The sequence below is a fragment of the Lates calcarifer genome, linkage group LG3 (assembly GCF_001640805.2).
Source record: "Lates calcarifer isolate ASB-BC8 linkage group LG3, TLL_Latcal_v3, whole genome shotgun sequence".
In the NCBI taxonomy this organism is placed as follows: Eukaryota; Metazoa; Chordata; class Actinopteri; family Centropomidae; genus Lates; species Lates calcarifer.
The window spans coordinates 17,474,121-17,492,044 of NC_066835.1; the positions used below are offsets into that span (position 1 = coordinate 17,474,121).

A 17,924-nucleotide genomic window follows, 5' to 3' on the forward strand; every position below is an offset into this window, starting at 1 on the left:
AGAGAACAAAAAGTTGGTTGTTTTATTTTAAAGAAAGACTAGAAAATAATCTGAATGCCCTGGCAGAAGCAATAGGGCTCGTATGATATATAAAAATACCTTTTTTACTAAATAAAATCTAATATTTTTTTCTTTTATGTGGCTATTTTTTGCTGTTTTTGTTTTTTGCTTGTTTGCTCTATTTTAAATGATGACACAAATGCTCCACAAGTTTCATGTTGCAGTGAGTAAACGCACCAGAATCCCTTTAGTCTTATTGACTTTATTTCACTTTAAACTCATGACCTCACTGGTCAAAGTTGTCCTCTGCCCCTTGGAATCCAAACCTCCGGTGGGACCATAAACAGCTCCTAACAGTGAGTGACAGACAAGGAGCCATGTGTGGCTCCACATTGTGGCCAGCGAAGAGATTTGTCGGGGGTTAATTTTAACTTTGGCACGTCCAAGTGTCCAACACCTGTGCTGCAAAGGAAAATGACAGTGAGTAGGAACTGTTTGCATATCTCTGTCGAAGGTCAACAAGGGGTGACTCGATCACTGCGTGCCGTACAGAGTTGTGAAAATTCAAACCAGTCTTTTGCGCAGGCCATGGACTGAGTGACAGACGTTTGGGTTTAAGGCTCAGTTGCATTTCCTCTCAGTCCTTGACACGGTTAGATCAAAATAGAAAAAATATCTGAACTGAAGCTTCAGGGCTGTGATGGACTAGATTCCTTTTTTTTCTTTTCTTTTCTTTTTTTGATTTGGAGATTTGTAAAGCTTGGCCCTTCTTGGTAACACACACAGAAATGTTAAAAATGTCTTCTTTCCTTTTAGGACAAAATATCTCAAGCGATCTAACATGCAGTCACACATCAAGGGAATTCAAAGTGCTGTAGATATAGGAATTAAAACAAGACATACAGGCCATTTAAAAAAACAATAACAAAATAGAATAAAAACAAATGAGCACAGAAAGTGAGACAGGAACATCATTAAAAAGAACAAGAACAGAAACAAGGAACATATGAGTCACTCATAAAAAAAAGAAGAGAGAGAAATAAAAAACCAAACATAGGCTTCTTGTGCTATAATTTACCAGTATTTTGTCAAACATTATGTCATGATATTGACTTTGCTGCAATGATATACTGCACACAGTAGTGCCCTCAGACAGTGGATATGAATAATACTTGACTGCATTATACTTGTAGTGAATGTATAAATACATATTGGTTTCATAGGAAGATGGAAAATAGGAGTAAGTTAAGATAAAAAAATATAAAGAATAAAATTAATGTTGTGTATTAGAAAGGAAGATTGAGACAAAGCTGCAGTCAATTGTTGAGGACTTCATCAGACAATTCTTACAATGCTAATATAAATACAGTCTTTGGGATAGATCTGATGTTTGTTTCTAACTGACTCTCATATGTCCAGTAGAAAACACATCCGAGAGATGAGACAGGATGTAACTTTAGTAACTAAGTGTATTTGTGTTTGGTCTCTGAGTGTTCAGGCTGGAATCTGTCTCTGTGATAGGAGGCATTATGTGGCTCAGCCTGATAAAAATAGTGCGTGGCACAACAAACAGTGAAGACACTGCTGACGCCAGCTTAAAGCTGTGCCACAAGACAGTTTGGATGGAGTTTTAACTTCTTCCACTACAGGGCCGACAAGCTATGCATTTCACAGATGATGGTGAAAGTTCTTTTGTTTGTTAACAGAAGATCTTGATGATAGCGTACCTCCTGTTACATGCAAATAATGTTGATAAACTGAAATTAGGTTTCTTTTTTTAAATTAATTTACAACAACAAAGCACATTAATCAACATTTCTGGATTCTTTGGCACAATTGACTGTTATATGAATCAGTTTCTGACATCAAAAAACCAAGATATGGATACAAAAAATGTATTTTACAAGTTGTTCTCATAAAAATAGCCATGAAGACGGAATAATGGCACTTAAAAGTATAAATGTAGATTTGTAAATTCCACTATTAAAGCACATAATGCACAACTGGTGAGGAAAACTTGGAAGACTAAGACCAGTGAATGCCATTCAGTGCAGCAATTCTTTGATTGAAATCTGAGATGTTTGCCAGTAAATTCACTGGGTGGAACATGAAAATATGCACTACTATTTCACAATACCAACTGACATGATAAAGGCCTAAAGGTGAGTCATTCTTTATTACCGGATCTCAGGGACAAGGAAACAGTGATAAAGAGTTAACAGCTGTAAAACTCTCCCATTGTTCCCTTTGTCATTTTGTGGCATTCACAATCAATAATGGGATTACTACAAGTTTATGTTCCACAGATCTTAGCAGAGAAAGTAGCGCTCTACTGCTGGAAATCTAAGTATGAACTGTAAAGCTTATATATTTCATATATATTAACTGAAATAGTTAACAAGGACAAGGAGACAGGATGTAGGCTGTATCATAGCTGGCATTCAGGGGTGAAATTTTCTGACAAACATACAATTAATCAACTTATGGAGACAGATAATATAAAGTAAATGTAGCTTTTGGGGGAAGTCAAAGGTCTCTGTTGCGACTGCAACCTTACTTTTTCACATCGCATTTACTGTTTGATTTTTTTCCTCATTTTTAAGTTCATGAAATAAACAGTAACAGTGGATTAACATCTGGAGAGATGCTCGTTTCAATCTCTGTGGGATATAGGTGGGACAGAAATAAGAAATACCACATTTCCTCCATAGGTATAAACAAATGAGCTTTCTCGCCAAATCACGCTAAGTCTCGCGCGATCTGGACGTAGCGATCGAATGTAGATAGCATCGTGCGCTAGTCGATCGTTAGCTGCAGTTAAATCTTAACGCCGCGCAAAGACAAACATTTAGCACAATTTACAAACACATAAAAGCAGCCTCCGATGTGTTTAATGGAGGGCTGCACAGTAGTCCGACCACCCGGCCTCTCCTGAAGGGCCGGTCCGTTGTGTTTGCCTAGCTCGTTGGTAACCCCGCTAACAAGCTAACGGTTGCTAACGTCCGTTGGTTGGTCTCCGTGCGGTGAAACCAGGAAGGAGGGACCAGACGATCCGCCAGGCAACCTGGCCTCAGAGGTTGCTCCACTTCTGCAAACATTAATTCGTAAAAAAAAAACCTAGCTCGTCCGTGCTGAAAACGGGAAAGAGGTAACTGCGACTCGGTTTCATTTTGTAGCTTAGCTGATGTCAGTTAAAGTTGGTTGACGGTGGTTAAAATGTTGAGTAACATTAAGTGTCGTTAACGTTTGTGCTTTCAGGAGCATTATCGACAGCTTTAGTCAGTTTTATTGGACTTTACTGTTGTCTACTGCAGCTGCACTTTAAGCAAAACTATCTCTAAATATTCTTGACATTATTTTTGTTTGCAGTTCATTTGCTGTAGCGCAGTGGCACCTGTTCTCCTAACCTTACATCGCACTCAGCTTTTAAGGGTGAATTAATGAAATTAACTAAAAACAACAGAAAATGGCCGAATTGAACACTGAACACAGCGTGACTTGTATCAGTGAACAGTTACTAGCAGAAAATATATGTGTAAAATGTATTTTGATAGTCTACCACGTGTGCAACAGTTTTAATAAACACTTATTTGATATAGACCTGCCGCAGTTAGTCCATTTATTAATTAGTTGATTGTCAGGAAATTAACCGGCAGCTGTTTGAATTCGTTTTTTAATGAAAAATCACCAAATTCTTCAGTTCCAGCTTCTCAACTGTGTGTATTTGCCAGTCTCCTTACTCTATTATGGTAAACGTATTATCTTTGAACTAGTAAATGACTTACAGATTAGTTGTTTATTAAAATCCTTAGTATCCTCACTTTGACTGCAGTTAAATGTGGTTTGCAGCACATAGCCCATTGATTAACAGAATTTGTAATTGTGTAATTGTCTACTACTATGTTATCTAAACCTTTGATGACTCTGACCTTTAGGGAAGTAATGGTATCATTTATTGTAGGATGTACAATGCCTGTGCAATGTTGACTCAGCACACAGTATATGGTTTGATCTCTATTTTTACTGTCATATTTCATTCAGTCTGTTTAGTTATTGTACATGTTTTTTCCCTTCAGTTACATTTGTTTTTCACCTGCCTCCTTGTTTTTGTGCCTGCTGTAACACTGCAGTTTCCCTCTGGGATTAATGGAGTACTCTACCTACCAACCATACAATCAAATTAAACTTGATTTGCCTTTGACTTGAGCAGCTGTAACCCTGTATTCTGCCGCTACTGTTGTGGTCTTTTCCGGTGCGCAGGTTTCACACTCAGATGTTTCCCTCCATGTGTGTTACACTGCGTATGTCTTTGGTTGAACGGTGCAGACTCGTCTTCATAGACCGTCAGCCCACACAACCAGCCGAGCTGCTTTTCAGGGTAAACCAGAATCCGTTCTGCGTCAGAGTGAATGTAGTGTAACACGTAACATGAGTAGATTCTAGAGAAGCACTGCAAATTTACATATCAATTCACTGCATGTGGAAGGTTATTGCGTTAGGTACAGAGCACACAGATCATCAGAGATCTTTGCCGCCTTTCCTGTCGGAGACAACGTGCAGTGATGAAATGGAAAGCTTCAAATTAGTCGTACTTACTTTCACTTCCTTTTTTTGGGGGGTTTAATGTCAGAGGGAGGGCTTGGCTTCTGCGGATTACTGTAGATAATGTAGTGAAAGTCAACTCACTCTCTTAGTCTCCCCACTATAATTATCATTCAGGTCATAAATAAAGTCTGCAGGGCCTTTTCCAGAGCAGAACAGAGTCTGGGATGATGCTATGAATACAAAACTCTTAAAAGACCAAACTGTTATCCATAAAGCTCATTATGAGGCCTCACTCTTGCTGCTTTTTTACTGTGCACAGCTCTGCGTATTGAACTCTTCCTGTTGTTGAGAATTCAGCCATACAAACTGGTAATGCTGATTTTACATTCAGAATAATAAGCCTGAATCTACACTCTTCATTAGAAACTCACAGGACTGAAGTGGTTTAAGTACTGACCAAACAGGGACCTTGGCTTGCAAAGAGGTTTTTCTTAACATAATTGTGTGTATTGAAAGTTTGATGTTCAGCTGAAGAGCCAGCAAGAGGCTTTTGTCTCCTCGATTGGCTGCTTTAGATTTGGACAGGCAGGGGAAGCCCCAAATGAACAACCATTGTCCCTTCAAATGTGAATAAAATCAGGCTTTCTAACAACTTTCTCTGAAAAAAGTCCCTGTTTTGCATTTGACTGGTTCCTCAAAGGGAATGTTAAATAAAATGCAAATGCTTCAGACTTTGACTTAACAGCAGGGATAGCAGATTGACATCATTAGTACGAGGGATGCTGCCTTTTCAACATCCTGGTCCAAACCCTTGTTGTAAAAACATTCTTCCTGCCCTGCTGCACTAAAGCAACACTACCTGCTGCAGGGCTGCTGCTTTGTACAAGATTAATGCTCATATATTCATTTGGAAGAGGAAATGCTTGTAGGATTTTTTTCCCAGCTATGACTCAAGCATCTCAGCAAATAGACGCCTAACTTAGTTTGGCAGAAATGCCAGGTCATTTAATGTTTTTTCTTTTGGCAGAGACAAGAATGTAGATAAAAGAAAATCCCATTGTCATGTCTTGTAGTGTTGTGATAATAAGTCATGTGCACTCTCCAAATACCTCTTCAAACTTTCACCTCCTCTGTCATTTCCAGTCACTGTTGATACAGTGGTTTGTTTTGGGTCAGGGTCACAGAACTGAGGCATCTGACTGAGGTTAACTGAGGTTTTGTCTAATTATTTGTGAGCAATGTTTGGCAGCAGTGAAATAATAAAAGTTGCTCAGCGTCACTTTTGACCTCCTTAAAGTCAGACATGTCCTTTTTAAAATTATGTTTTTCTTGTAACATTTTCTTGTCAAATGTATAGCACAATGACACCATTTCCTACCACTGATGATATTTCAGTATTCTCACTTTTGCTTTCAGAAACAGTCGCACACAGAGCTCATGTGTAGCTTTAATCAATAAGACGTGTCCTTATAAAAAGCCGGATTCAGTGTCTGTTTATTTAGGATGGTGTGTCTGATGTCGAGCCAGCCTTCACTCCTCTTCAGCAACAGCCTGAACATCTTGTGTGCACAGAAGCTCTGCTCCTCCTGTCTCACATTGCTGCCGGCTCATGTGCACATGTTTACTTGCTGTTCCAGCTGTCCGCTGCAGTTTTTAAAGCCGAGCCGCCGGGCCTCTGCTGCGTTATCACCGCATTGGTTTTGATTTATTTTTCTCTTGACAGTTCAAGGTCATGTAAGGCTTCAGGGGGCTTGAGAGCAGCTAGGTGCAGAGCGTCTTGATGACGGGTGACAAGGTGTCATGTGCGGTGTCCAGTCCTGGTCTGTCAACAGGTCCGGAGATGTGTAGCTGTACGGTCCTGATTTAATGAAGAGGATTGGTTTGGACTGTGTTTGATGTTTGCTTTTGAAGAGCAAAACATTGGCATCAATAAGCAACTAAACCCACTTGTTTCTTTTCTCTATTTTTAAGAGAAAGAACAGTGATTCCAGCCTGAAAGCAAAGATGTCGAAGGCTCCGGATTCTCATGCTCAGTCCCGTTCCAGATCAAGGTCTAGATCCAGATCCTACTCCAGGTCTCACTCCAGAAGCCGCTCCCGCTCAAGATCCAGAAAACGTCGCTATAGGTAAATACAGATGTTTTTGACATAAATCCACTTCAGTTTGATTCCACTTTTTATTTACGCAGTGAAAATATTCAGCTGGGCCTGACTGGTTTTTAATTATGATTGTAATTTACTAAGTATGTCATGAAAGGAGATTGAGACAGTGATTACAGAGCAGCTACTGGAAGCCCAGACCCAATTAATCATTTAATAAATAGTAGTAATGATTAAATCGTGCTGTTTCTCTAATGTGCACCACAGCTGTTAGTTGTACTAGTGCGACTATTTTTGTGAACTAATACACATTTAACAGCACAAATATTACATTTATCAGCCACTGATTATCAGCCAACCAATCTGAATAGCAAAACTACTTTTTTAAATGATTTGTGTAGGTTGTAAATGTGAAGGGTGTTACGGCTTTGTTGTCCCTCTCCTGCTTGGTGTGGCTCCCTCTAGGTTTCCTTCCAGTTTTGCATAAATGTTTTTCCTGTTTTTCCAGTGGGAGGTTAGCCCTGATAAAGCCTCAAGCAGTTGCATCAGCTCACCTTCATGCTCTTAAATGAGTCTCCAGTCAGCCTTTGTATTTATGATGTGTTACAAGCAAACAATATGGCCAGTTTACGTGGGAGTGCTTCCCACACTGGCTGCCATGTTGTTGTCAGTCCTTGTTTGTGTTGGAGGCAACAGTGAGTTCTTGAAGTGGACCGTTTTCCCTGAAGAGTGTTTGCTTCACTGTCAGTGTTTTATCAGAGTACAAAAAAGGAGTTGAGAGCGACTTCCCTTGACCTCACTGTCTCTCCCTCCCACTCTCCTGCCTCCTCCCTCGGTGGATTAGAGCAGATTGTGTCCTGAGTGAACCCTTTGTCCACCACATACATTAAAGCGACACAGACCGTCCTGCTTGTGGGAATAAGTCTTGTGTGTAATGCAGCACAGTTCAGGACTGTTCTGTTCTAATGAAAAGATAAACAGAAACATTTCAAGTGTTTCGTTTAATGCAAGTGATGGAAAACTGTTAATATTGTGTCAGTTAATGTCACATTTCATACGTCCTCCCTCTTCTGGATTCATATGCTGTCTGTGTGTGTGATGTTAGGGCTGTCATGATGATCAGCTCCATCTGCTGGTCAGACAACAGAACAATCAGTCCTGTCTCTTTCTCACTATCTATTCATCTTCTGATTATTTTTGGATTAATCAGTTAATTGTTGTGGCTTTAGCCTGTGAGAAAATAGTGAAAAACATGTTCATTTTAAGTACTCAAGAACCAAAATAATGTCTTCAAATTACTTTGTCCATCCAACAACTAAAACCCAAGTATATTAAAATTACTGTCAGAGAAGACAAAGTAAATATTCACATTTTGAATTACTGACATTTCTCTTACTTAGTCGACTAAGTAAGCCACGCGCTAAGTGGTTTTATATGAGAGTAGCAGGTTTCAAAAAGGTGACTTTGACATCTTCCCAGTTGAGGCTATAACCAGTTATGGTCTGGTGTTCACAGACAGGTGATGTTGTCTGTTGTTGGTGTTAATTCAGTGTCTTGTTGGTTTTTTGTGTTTCCCTAATGTATTATGTTTGTGTTGCCTGGCACAAGTATAAAAAATTGTGATCGGCTTGTCTAAATTGTTTGCTAATGTTACTTCTCTTCTCCTGTTCCTTCCTCTTTCTGATCCAGTTCTAGGTCTCGTTCTCGCTCTCGTTCACACTCTCCATCCTACAGAAACTATCCTACCAGGGACTATCAGAACAACAGAGGTGGGTTCAGAGGCTACAACCGAGGCTACAGGAGGCCGTACCACTACCGAGGCAGAAACCGAGGCTATTACCAACGTGGTCATTACCAGAACAGAGGAGGCGGGCGGCGGCGGCTACGGCTACAAAGCCAACTGGCAGGGTGGTGGTGGTGGAGGAGGCTGGCATGATCGCCACTACGACCAGGATCACCACTCACACAGTCCGAGGAGGGGGCGCTCCCGCTCGCCCAGGAAGCGCTCGGGCAGCCGGAGCCGCTCTCAGCTACTCCGATCGCTCGTCGTCAGGCAGATCCCGGCGCTCCAGACGCTCCAGCTACTCCTCCAGGTCCCGGTCCTCGTCCCCAAAGCATCGCAGCAGCAAGGGCAAGCCCAGCTCCAAGGACGTTAAAGAGAAATTAGTGGAAAGTCAAGCAGAGAAACCAGGGCAGGCGGCGGACGGCAGCGCCATCGAGAAGGCGTCTGGCGGCAAGTGGATCGACTACGACACCAGCCCCAAACGAACCAGCCCTAAGGAAGAGGAGGCCCCCACTGGTCCTGAGAGCAAAGGACCCGGGAGTGCCGGTCCTCTGTGGAAATCCATCGGCAGCGTGTCCCCTCCGGCCAAGAGCCCCACAAAACCAGGACAAACGGCCTGCTTCAGCGGCTTTGGGTTCTTCTCAAAGGAAGATTCTAAAGTTGGAGATAAGACTGTGATCTCTGCTGCCTTCAAAAAGTATGTCTGTCACTTTTTTTGTTTTAGTTATTTCAATCTAATTACATTACTTTCTTTTTAATTTTCCTAACAAATTATGAACGTTATTTTTCTTTCAAACACGTTTAGCCTTTTTCAAAGATCCTTGGAAGAATACAGTTTAAAAAGGAATGAAACATAAGACTCCTGATTTTAACTGCATTGAAAATGTAGCCGGATATTTTCTGTGCACTGAGAGGAAGTTGTATGAAATCCCACACTTACTTAGGACGATGGTGGTTACGTGAGTATAATTATTGCAATGTGAGTCCTGGTCTGTACTGTTTGCATTAGGGATGGGCATTTTTCACAAATGATCGAGATTAGAAATATAAACATTCGGTCGGTTTATTTTACCATTTGGGCAAACAATCAGCTGGGAGGGGTGATTTTAAGTATCTGTTACTTTTTATGTGCAGCCAGTGTAATAAGGGTAGTTTACTCCCTTTTTTTGTTAACCAGTATGGCTCTTTATATTCCAGAATTACAGCCATATAGAAGAACTACCTACAGAAGACATAGGTTTAAAATAGCCTGCATTTAAAAAACAATAAAACACAAACATATGACCCAACAAATGTGTTTTATTAAAAGTATTCAGCTCTGCTTTGACATGATGGAGTCTTGTTGTCTAAACATTGGAATTAAAACCATACTTTTGCATAATATCAGTTTGTATTTAGAACAGATTACTCTGCTTTTTTTGTTTGTGTTATTGTGTTCTATTTGTTCCAGCACTGAAAGTCACACAAAACACAAACTAACTAACTGAGTGGACGTAATTTGAGGCAGACAAATGCTTATTAAATGCAGCAGCTCTTCTCATGTCGTTGGGTACATCACTCTTGCTCATTACTGCACCGATTCCAAAGATTTTTGTCATTTACACCCAAAAACATGAGGAAATAAGGTCCAGGTTCAGCAAGTAAACGGTCATTAGAGGTTATAATCCAGTAAATAATGTAGTAACGACGGTTTTCGCCATGCCCATCCCTAGTGTGTATTAACATTTTTCACTTTCAGCCTGTGAGAATATGTTGTACTTGTGAAGTCTTGTGTTTTTTTTCCTCTTTCATTGTTTGTCTTAATCTTTAAAGTGTTATTCATTATAAACATGTTATTAGTGTAGCTGGTGTGGCAGAAACTAAAGCTCAGTTTGGTTTCTGTTTCAGGTTCTTGGCTGAGAATAAAAACAAAAAGCAGGCAGCTGAGAAGGAGAATGGTCGTGATAAGGAGCAGAGCACTGCAGACAGAGAACTAGACAAAGGAAGCAAGTCCGGAGACCTTTTCAACATCTCGTCCTCGTCTTTCAGCGACTCCAAGGAAGACAAGACTCATCCCTTCTTTGACGCTGGAGAAGAGGAGTTCCTCAAGTCTCACGGACTGAAAGACCGGGACATTGAGGATGGTGAGATCAAACCGACCCTGACGGCTCGCGACATTTTTGGGAAATGGGGGGATGAGCCGAGCTATTCAACGTCCTACCCGATGGTTAAGGAGAAAAGCCGGAGAGACGTCGAAGAGGCCGAGCCCATAGATCACATGGAGGAGGATTTGTACAGAAGCCACAAGCACAGCTCAAAGAAAGAGGAGAAATCCAAGAAGAAGGAGAAGAAAGAAAAGTCCGAGGAGGAGTCCGTCCCCTCCCACAACTTCTAGAGAGAAAGACCGTCCGCTGTTTCCTGGAGCTTTCCCTCCTCAGAAAGAGTCGCCTGTACGACACATGTCAACTTCAAGAGATGACTTTGATCTCAAAATCGGTTCTTTAGATGAAATGCCCAGGTATGTATAGTAATACTGACTCACATAATGAACACTGCTGTGTTACTCAGTTGGCCTGAATATAAGACAAACAATCCCTTTTCCAACAGCTAATTTTGGAGAAAGACTTTTTCCTTTATGTAATTTTTTCTTTAATTTGAGTCGGTTTCCATCACACTTTGTTGTGCTTTCTTTAATGGATACTCTCAAATTTCCACTCTTATTTTTTATGTGCACTTGAAAATTCTCATACTTACTTACATACTTACTTACAAAATTCAACCTCCTAGTCTTATATTTGGGCCAACTCTGCACTGGTATTTCAGCATTAAATCGTTCTCATGCTCCTCTCACCAACGTTCCTCACTGGTTCTGTTCTTGCAGCTCCTCTCTGTCTAAAGATCGCATCATGCCCCGAGATCTGCTGAACCCCACTAAGAAAGATCCAGAGTTTCGTTCCATTTTCCAGCACATTCAGTCGGCACAGCTTCGTCGCAGCCCCTCTGAGCTGTTCGCTCAGCACATAGTCTCAATTGTGCACTACATCAAAGGTATAGTATGACCTGTGCTGGTCTGGTCCAGACTCAAGGTGACAAGACAAACAGTGGAGTTTGGACAGTTGACGAGATCTCTGCTGGAGATTGTGTTATTTGCATATGTTAGTCAGTGCTTCTGTGTGTGGGATAACACTTCTTTGTTGTTTAACTTGCAGCTCAACACTTCCACTCCTCTGACATAACTTTAAGTGAGCGGTTTGCCATGTACCAAAGAAAAGCTGCAGAGGTAGAAATGATGAAGCCAAGGAAGAGCCCAGAAATCCACAGGTATCCACAACATCTAAACTATCTCAGCACATACAGTTTATTTAACAAAGCATTCCTGTCATACAGTGTTTTTTATAATTATTTCCTACTGACATGACGGCTTTTATTCCCGTCTCAGGAGAATCGATGTTTCCCCCAGTGCCTTTAAGAGGCACTCTCACCTGTTTGAGGATATGGAGGAGACGAGCTACAAGGTGACCTGCCCTTTTGAAATTTGACGTATTTGGAGCAAGCAAAATTTGAGATGATCCAAAGCAGCAGTGTTCAGCTTTGTGCTTTTCTTTCAAAGGATGCATATTTCTAAATCAAAAGAGCCCAATTGTGTTTTGTAAGTGCCAAGCAAGTGCCCCCCCAGCCTATGAGATATGGTTATTGATTGGGTACATAAACGAACCCAAGCAAAGGCTAAAAGGAAGTGAATTAAGATCCTGAGTCCAAGCCTCTCAAGGGACGCTTATCAGTGCCTTTACCTTGTAAGTATTTTTCCTAAAAAGAAAAAAATCAAGCCACAAAACAACTGTGAAATTAAATTTATTTTAATATGCTACATGCATGCTGCTGGTTACCACAAATACTTTTATATTGTGACAAAATAAAGAGTTTTCTGTTATAATATACACAGTATTTTACTGCATATGTGCCAAACTTACAGATCATAGTAATGTAATATATTATTTAATAATTGTCACATTTTTTTGTAACCACTAGAGGCAACGCAATACTTATATATGTTGTACATGTATTAATGAATCTGTGAGAATCAAAATCAGTATCACAAACAGCCGGTGCGGTGGTAAATAAAGACTCGTCTCTCTGCAGGATCCAAGTAAAAAGTTCAAAGGTGATGTGATGGACCTCCGACTGGATATTGAAAGACGTAAGAGGTTCGCAGGGAAAGAGCGAGACTACAAGCGTGAAGGCGGTAGGAGCCCAGGAGGCTCCCGAGGACCGAGCAGAGAGAGGTCCTCTGAGAAATCTGGGAAACACCACAAGAAATCCAAGTACGTTCAAGCTATTGTGTCAGGTTTTTCAAAGGCCTCATACTCGACACGGTTTGGGATTATAATTTGAGACTGAGTAGAGCAGTGGTTACCATCGTCACTGAGGACGTGTTGCAGTGTTGACAGCAGAGGCGTTAAGATGAATGCTACTACGCCAGCCTCTCTCTCTTCCTTCCACCCACCCAACCCTTTGATCTTTTCAAACATAAGAGATGGAGGACAAAATCCACTGTCCTCATTCAGTATAAAAATACATTTCAGAGTCAATCTGAAGCTAATGTGAGGCGTCAGTTTTCTCTTTGTGTCACTATCCCTCCACTAGAGCTCAGAGAAACATAAAGATACTTTAATTTTAGGAGATATTCGATTAATTACAGTCCACTAAAGTGTCATATTTTATATCACATGGCTTCAGACAAACAAGGAATTAGACCAGTAAATCTTTAAAGGCATAAATGTACGTGAATATTAAATAAATGCGAAGCTGTGAAGCATTTATATTACATATATCTGCAGGAGAGAGGATCAGAAATCATCAGGGCTACTATCATCACAGAAAGTGTATCAGTGCAGTCAGGATTCACATGATCATAGCGTTTACAGCTGTAAAAGACAAACACATTCTCCATGTGTTGGGGAAACTATTTTCCAGGTGTAGTGTTACTCTACATGTGCACATACTTCCAGAAACTACCAGTAGTTTTTTTTTTTTTTTTCTTTGGGCTGGCTGCTCTCTGTGTTTTTATCAGATCCAGTGAGAGAGCAGAGGTGAAGCTAGGCTGAATATGAAGAGTATGATGTGGAGGTATTAGCTCTGGTTTGAGGGGCGGCTTTGTTTATTTTTCTCTGTGAAGAAACTGAATTCATGTCTTTTTGTAATATTTGTAACCACTCCACAAACTTCACATCTCTATGCAAATGTTTTCACGTCTTTTTCATGGCTGTAAAACTCTTTGCCGTTTTAATGACGCTCACGTTTTTCCCTCACAGGAAGGGTAAGAAGAAGCGTGATCGCTCCCCGTCCTCCTCCTCTTCTTCGTCCTCTCCATCCCCTTACCCTCCACCTTTCAGAGGTAAAGAGTACATGGGGGAGGGGATGGAGCACTCGGAGGAGGGCTACTCTCACCCACGTTACCCTCCGCGAGACTCCAGTGGACCCGGAGACAGGGGCCCTCGAGATTACGAGGGCCACGGTGCCGAGAGAGGCCGAGGCCGCGGATTTGTGAGTTCCCGTCTGAGCTTTGTTCATTTCTTCTGCTGTATTAGTTTTTTTTTTTTTTCACTGAGGTAACTGATATCTCATCTTCTTGCAATTCTCTGTCCTAACGGCATCACAGTAGACTGCGCTTCTCTGCTCTGTTCCTTCCTCCTAATGCTAAGGAACATAATGTGGATGATGATGATAATGATGATGACAGTCTATCATACATATTCCATGCACTACCTGATTTTTATTAAGGTAATGTAGCGCAAATCAGTGGAAACTCACCTCATCATAAACTAATGCCTGATTTCCATCAGTATGGCCGTTATTCATGTGTTCTCATCCTCACTGGATCGATACATAAATATGTTTTAGACTCTGACTTGAACCCGATTTATAAAAATACTCTTCCATCTCATTGTAGAAAACGTGTTTGTCTCTGGACTCCATGTTGAGATCCACCTGTTGTTTTAGCTTTCAGTTCCCCAGAGTCAGAGGACGAGGTTGGAACAGGGGAAATTATCCAGGCAACAACAGCAATGGAAATCCTGCCAATATGAATCCTCCAGTGCGCCCTCCAGAGGAGGAGTGGGACCCTGAGTACACTCCCAAGAGCAGGAAGTATTACCTGGTGAGTCTCTGCAGCCGCTAATTAATTTACTGGCATTTACAATAGACATGTAAGGCCCGAAAACATCGGCCTATTATACAATCAAATGATGAAATTAATGACAGGCTGCTTTAGTTTCAGGGTCCTGTGTTGTTCACGCTGCCTCACGGGGACACAGCAGTGATGATTAACAAAAACACCTGTGCTTTTCCTGCTGTGTCAACAACAAAATACCTGCTGAATCAGTTTATATAACATGGTTATTTTAACCAAAGGCAGTAATCTCAGAGCAAAAAATTTGATTAATCGATCAAAATAATCAGCAACTGATAATCCATTAATCATTGGTCATTTTTCATGACAAACATTCAGTGGTTCCACCTTCTCTAATCTGAGGATTTACCATCATCCTCTCTTTTATTCCACTTTAATCTTAATTTCTATTATAATAATATTAAATAACCTGAATATCTTTAAGTTTCAAACAGGTGGTTGGACCAAACTAGACATTTGATGACGCCCCCTCAGGCTTTAGAGAGTAATGGCCGTCACATTAAGTCCAGTTGATTTTATTTATATTTCGCCAAATCACAACAGAAGTTATCTCAAGGCACTTTTCATACAGAACAGGTCTTTATATCATATTTACAAAGAGAGACCCAACAGTTTCCACCATGATCAGCACGAGGCGACAGTGGAGAGGAAAAACTTCCTTTTGGATTAAACAGTGATGAAGACAAACCTGAGTTGAAGCCTTCACACTTCTTCACGCTTATTTAAAATTTGATTTAAATGTTATAAGTTGGTCCAGAGCTGAGTCCATGTGATCGTCTGCACCTTTAACGTTTCCTCGTTTCCCCTCCAGCACGACGATCGAGACGGAGAGAAAACCTGGATCGACAACCGCGGGAGAGGCCGCGGCTCCTTCCCGACTCGCCGGGGTCGCTTCGTTTACCGAAAGGGTGGCAGCAGCCCGAAGTGGACCCACGACATGTTCCAGGGAGGGGAGGAGGCGGGGCTGGGAGACGACAACTTGGAGGTAGACCACAAAGACACGAAGGGCGCCGGAGAATCCTCCGCCACGAAACAATAAACTGAAACTCCCATCATCCACATGTTCGTTAGCATCTCAGTGTCCAAGTGGTTACAGTGATGATGAAGGGGTTATTTCTCTCTCTTCTTTTTCTTCCCCTCCATTTCATCTCATCTTTAAACGGTTAAAACGTGTCTAGTGAACGTCAAAGTGAAGACAGAACTGTAACTGACTTGAATGAAGAGCAGCACTCTGTTACTCTTGTATGTGAGATGAGATTAAATTCAGTGTTGTTGGGGTTTTTTTTTATGTAAGGGTGAGTTTGATTTTGCAGCTGAACGAGTTAGTCGTATCTTTTTAAGAGGGAGATTACTGAGGCAACAAAGTTCAAACACGAATATTGTCTGAAAACAAAAACAAAAAAAGCGTTTGTGCCTTAGAAAATAAAAATACAGTAATACTTGTGTAATCTGTTTGAAGTTACAGCCCCTGTTGGTCAGTGCAGGAAGGCGTCCATGTTTTTTTTTTGTCTTTGTTTGGGGCTGTGATAAATCTTTGATGTGATTGCATGAAACGTTTGATTCATACCTCGCTCCACGGGACCAATCAGTAGAGGGCGCCAGACTCACGATTTGTCATTTTCTTACAAATGATCAAATATAGCGATCTGTTGAGCCCCTGGACGGTCGATGTTTGTCACTTCTATTACCCGAGCTTTTTCATATAGTGCCACTTCACCTGTGTTTCTCATTAGGACATGAAGACATTTTTACATGTGTGTGCTGCAGTGTATTCTCATCGATCGTGGGTGTTTCTCAGTTTAAAAAAACAACAAGAAATTTAAAAGAATTGGCACCAAAATCCCCAGATTTGCTTTAGACAGATGGAAACACGTTAGTTTCCTGCCTTTGTCATATCAGTGTAGGTAAGTGGCTACCTTTGTTTAGATTTTTAATAAAAAGAAATAGTACATGTATAGAATAATAAGACCTAAATTATTGTAATCTTAACATCTGGGGGAGGGAAAATAAAAACCGAATATGGTTCTTCTTTTTTTTTTTTTTTAATGCACAAACTGCAGTTTAATCCTCTGTCAGTGAAAAACATGGAAAATTGAAGAGAAACCTGAGAAATCTGTGACAAAACATTTTGTCAATAGGGAAAAAATGAAAGTGAAATGAAAGTGTATATTTTTAAGAGGAGTTGACACAAACTAGTTTTGTGAATCTTCGCTGTGCTGCTTCGTCCCACTTTTGACTGTACATAGTGCATGTACTAAACATAACTGTAGGACTGTTTTTTTTTTTTTTTTTTTTTTTTGTTTAATCGGAAGCTGAAAACTTTTTTACTGTTCTTTGAAGCTTTGAAGTACTTGTCTTTTAATTTTCAATAAATTTTTCTTTGATTCAGGGCAATTCTGTGAGTATGATTTTTGAGATTTATACATTTTCCACGACTTAAACAAACAATAGGAACCACCGTTTTGTTGACTTTGGCTTTTCATCCTTTCGATACCGTTAAATATATATAAATATAAATTATATCCAATTTCTGCCGATTTAACCTCCTAAACCCTTCACACTGGTCCTTTAAAAGGCGAACGCAATAAGATTTCATTGAATCAGTCATTTATTTGATGCTGGATTTGAATTTAATAAGATGTTAATAGTTTTTTTAATACCTCCACACCAACGACAGCTGTGGCTGGAGGCGTTATGTTTTCAGGTTGTCTGTCATCCTGTTCTCATAAACGCGATATCTTAAGGAGCTAAAACATTAAAATTTTGACACTGAAAATAAAGTTTGGTGTTGAAAACAAAACCTGAACTGAAAACGAAAACAGTGGCATTGAAATATTTGTGTTGACAATGAAGTGTTTCATTGAAAGATAAAGCACAGACATTAGAAAATGTTGTTATTCAATATTAATATTTTTTGGTATTATTATGTTTTTCAATGTCAATCTGCAGATGTTTTCGATCATGCCTGTCTGCTTCAGTGACAGTGACTGTTTTTTGCTGGGAAGAAAGGGTCCTCCTTGTGGACAATTACTTCCAATACAAATATTTCAGTGACAATGTTTTCTTTTTCAGTTCAGATTTTGTTTTTCAATGCCAAATTTTGTCTAAATTTTTAATTTTCACTGTTCTAGCTCCATAAATACTCGGCAAGTCCTCAGAATTTCTTGAAATCTGGTACAAACGTTCACTTGAATCAACTCAAGAATGAACTTTCTGGTCAAAGGTCAAAGGTCAAGGTCACTTTGACCTCACAAAATGAACTAATTGCATACAACTGCAGGCTGTAAGGCTAGCTGTTTCCCTCTGTTTCCAGTCTTTGTGCTAAGCT

The 17,924-nt window shown here is 40.4% G+C and overlaps 1 protein-coding gene across 1 annotated transcript; it reads left to right on the forward strand.

The window, feature by feature from the left end:
• Positions 1-337: 337 nt before the first annotated feature.
• On the forward strand, positions 338-16,990 carry thrap3b (thyroid hormone receptor associated protein 3b). Its single transcript, XM_051068174.1, is given in 14 exon segments — positions 338-480; positions 6,517-6,671; positions 8,334-8,505; positions 8,507-8,674; positions 8,676-9,124; positions 10,315-10,768; positions 10,770-10,924; positions 11,288-11,454; positions 11,616-11,727; positions 11,846-11,921; positions 12,547-12,728; positions 13,719-13,950; positions 14,414-14,563; positions 15,408-16,990. Coding segments are annotated over 14 exon segments (2,706 nt in total). The 5' UTR covers positions 338-474; the 3' UTR covers positions 15,636-16,990.
• The last annotated feature ends 934 nt before the right edge of the window (positions 16,991-17,924 follow it).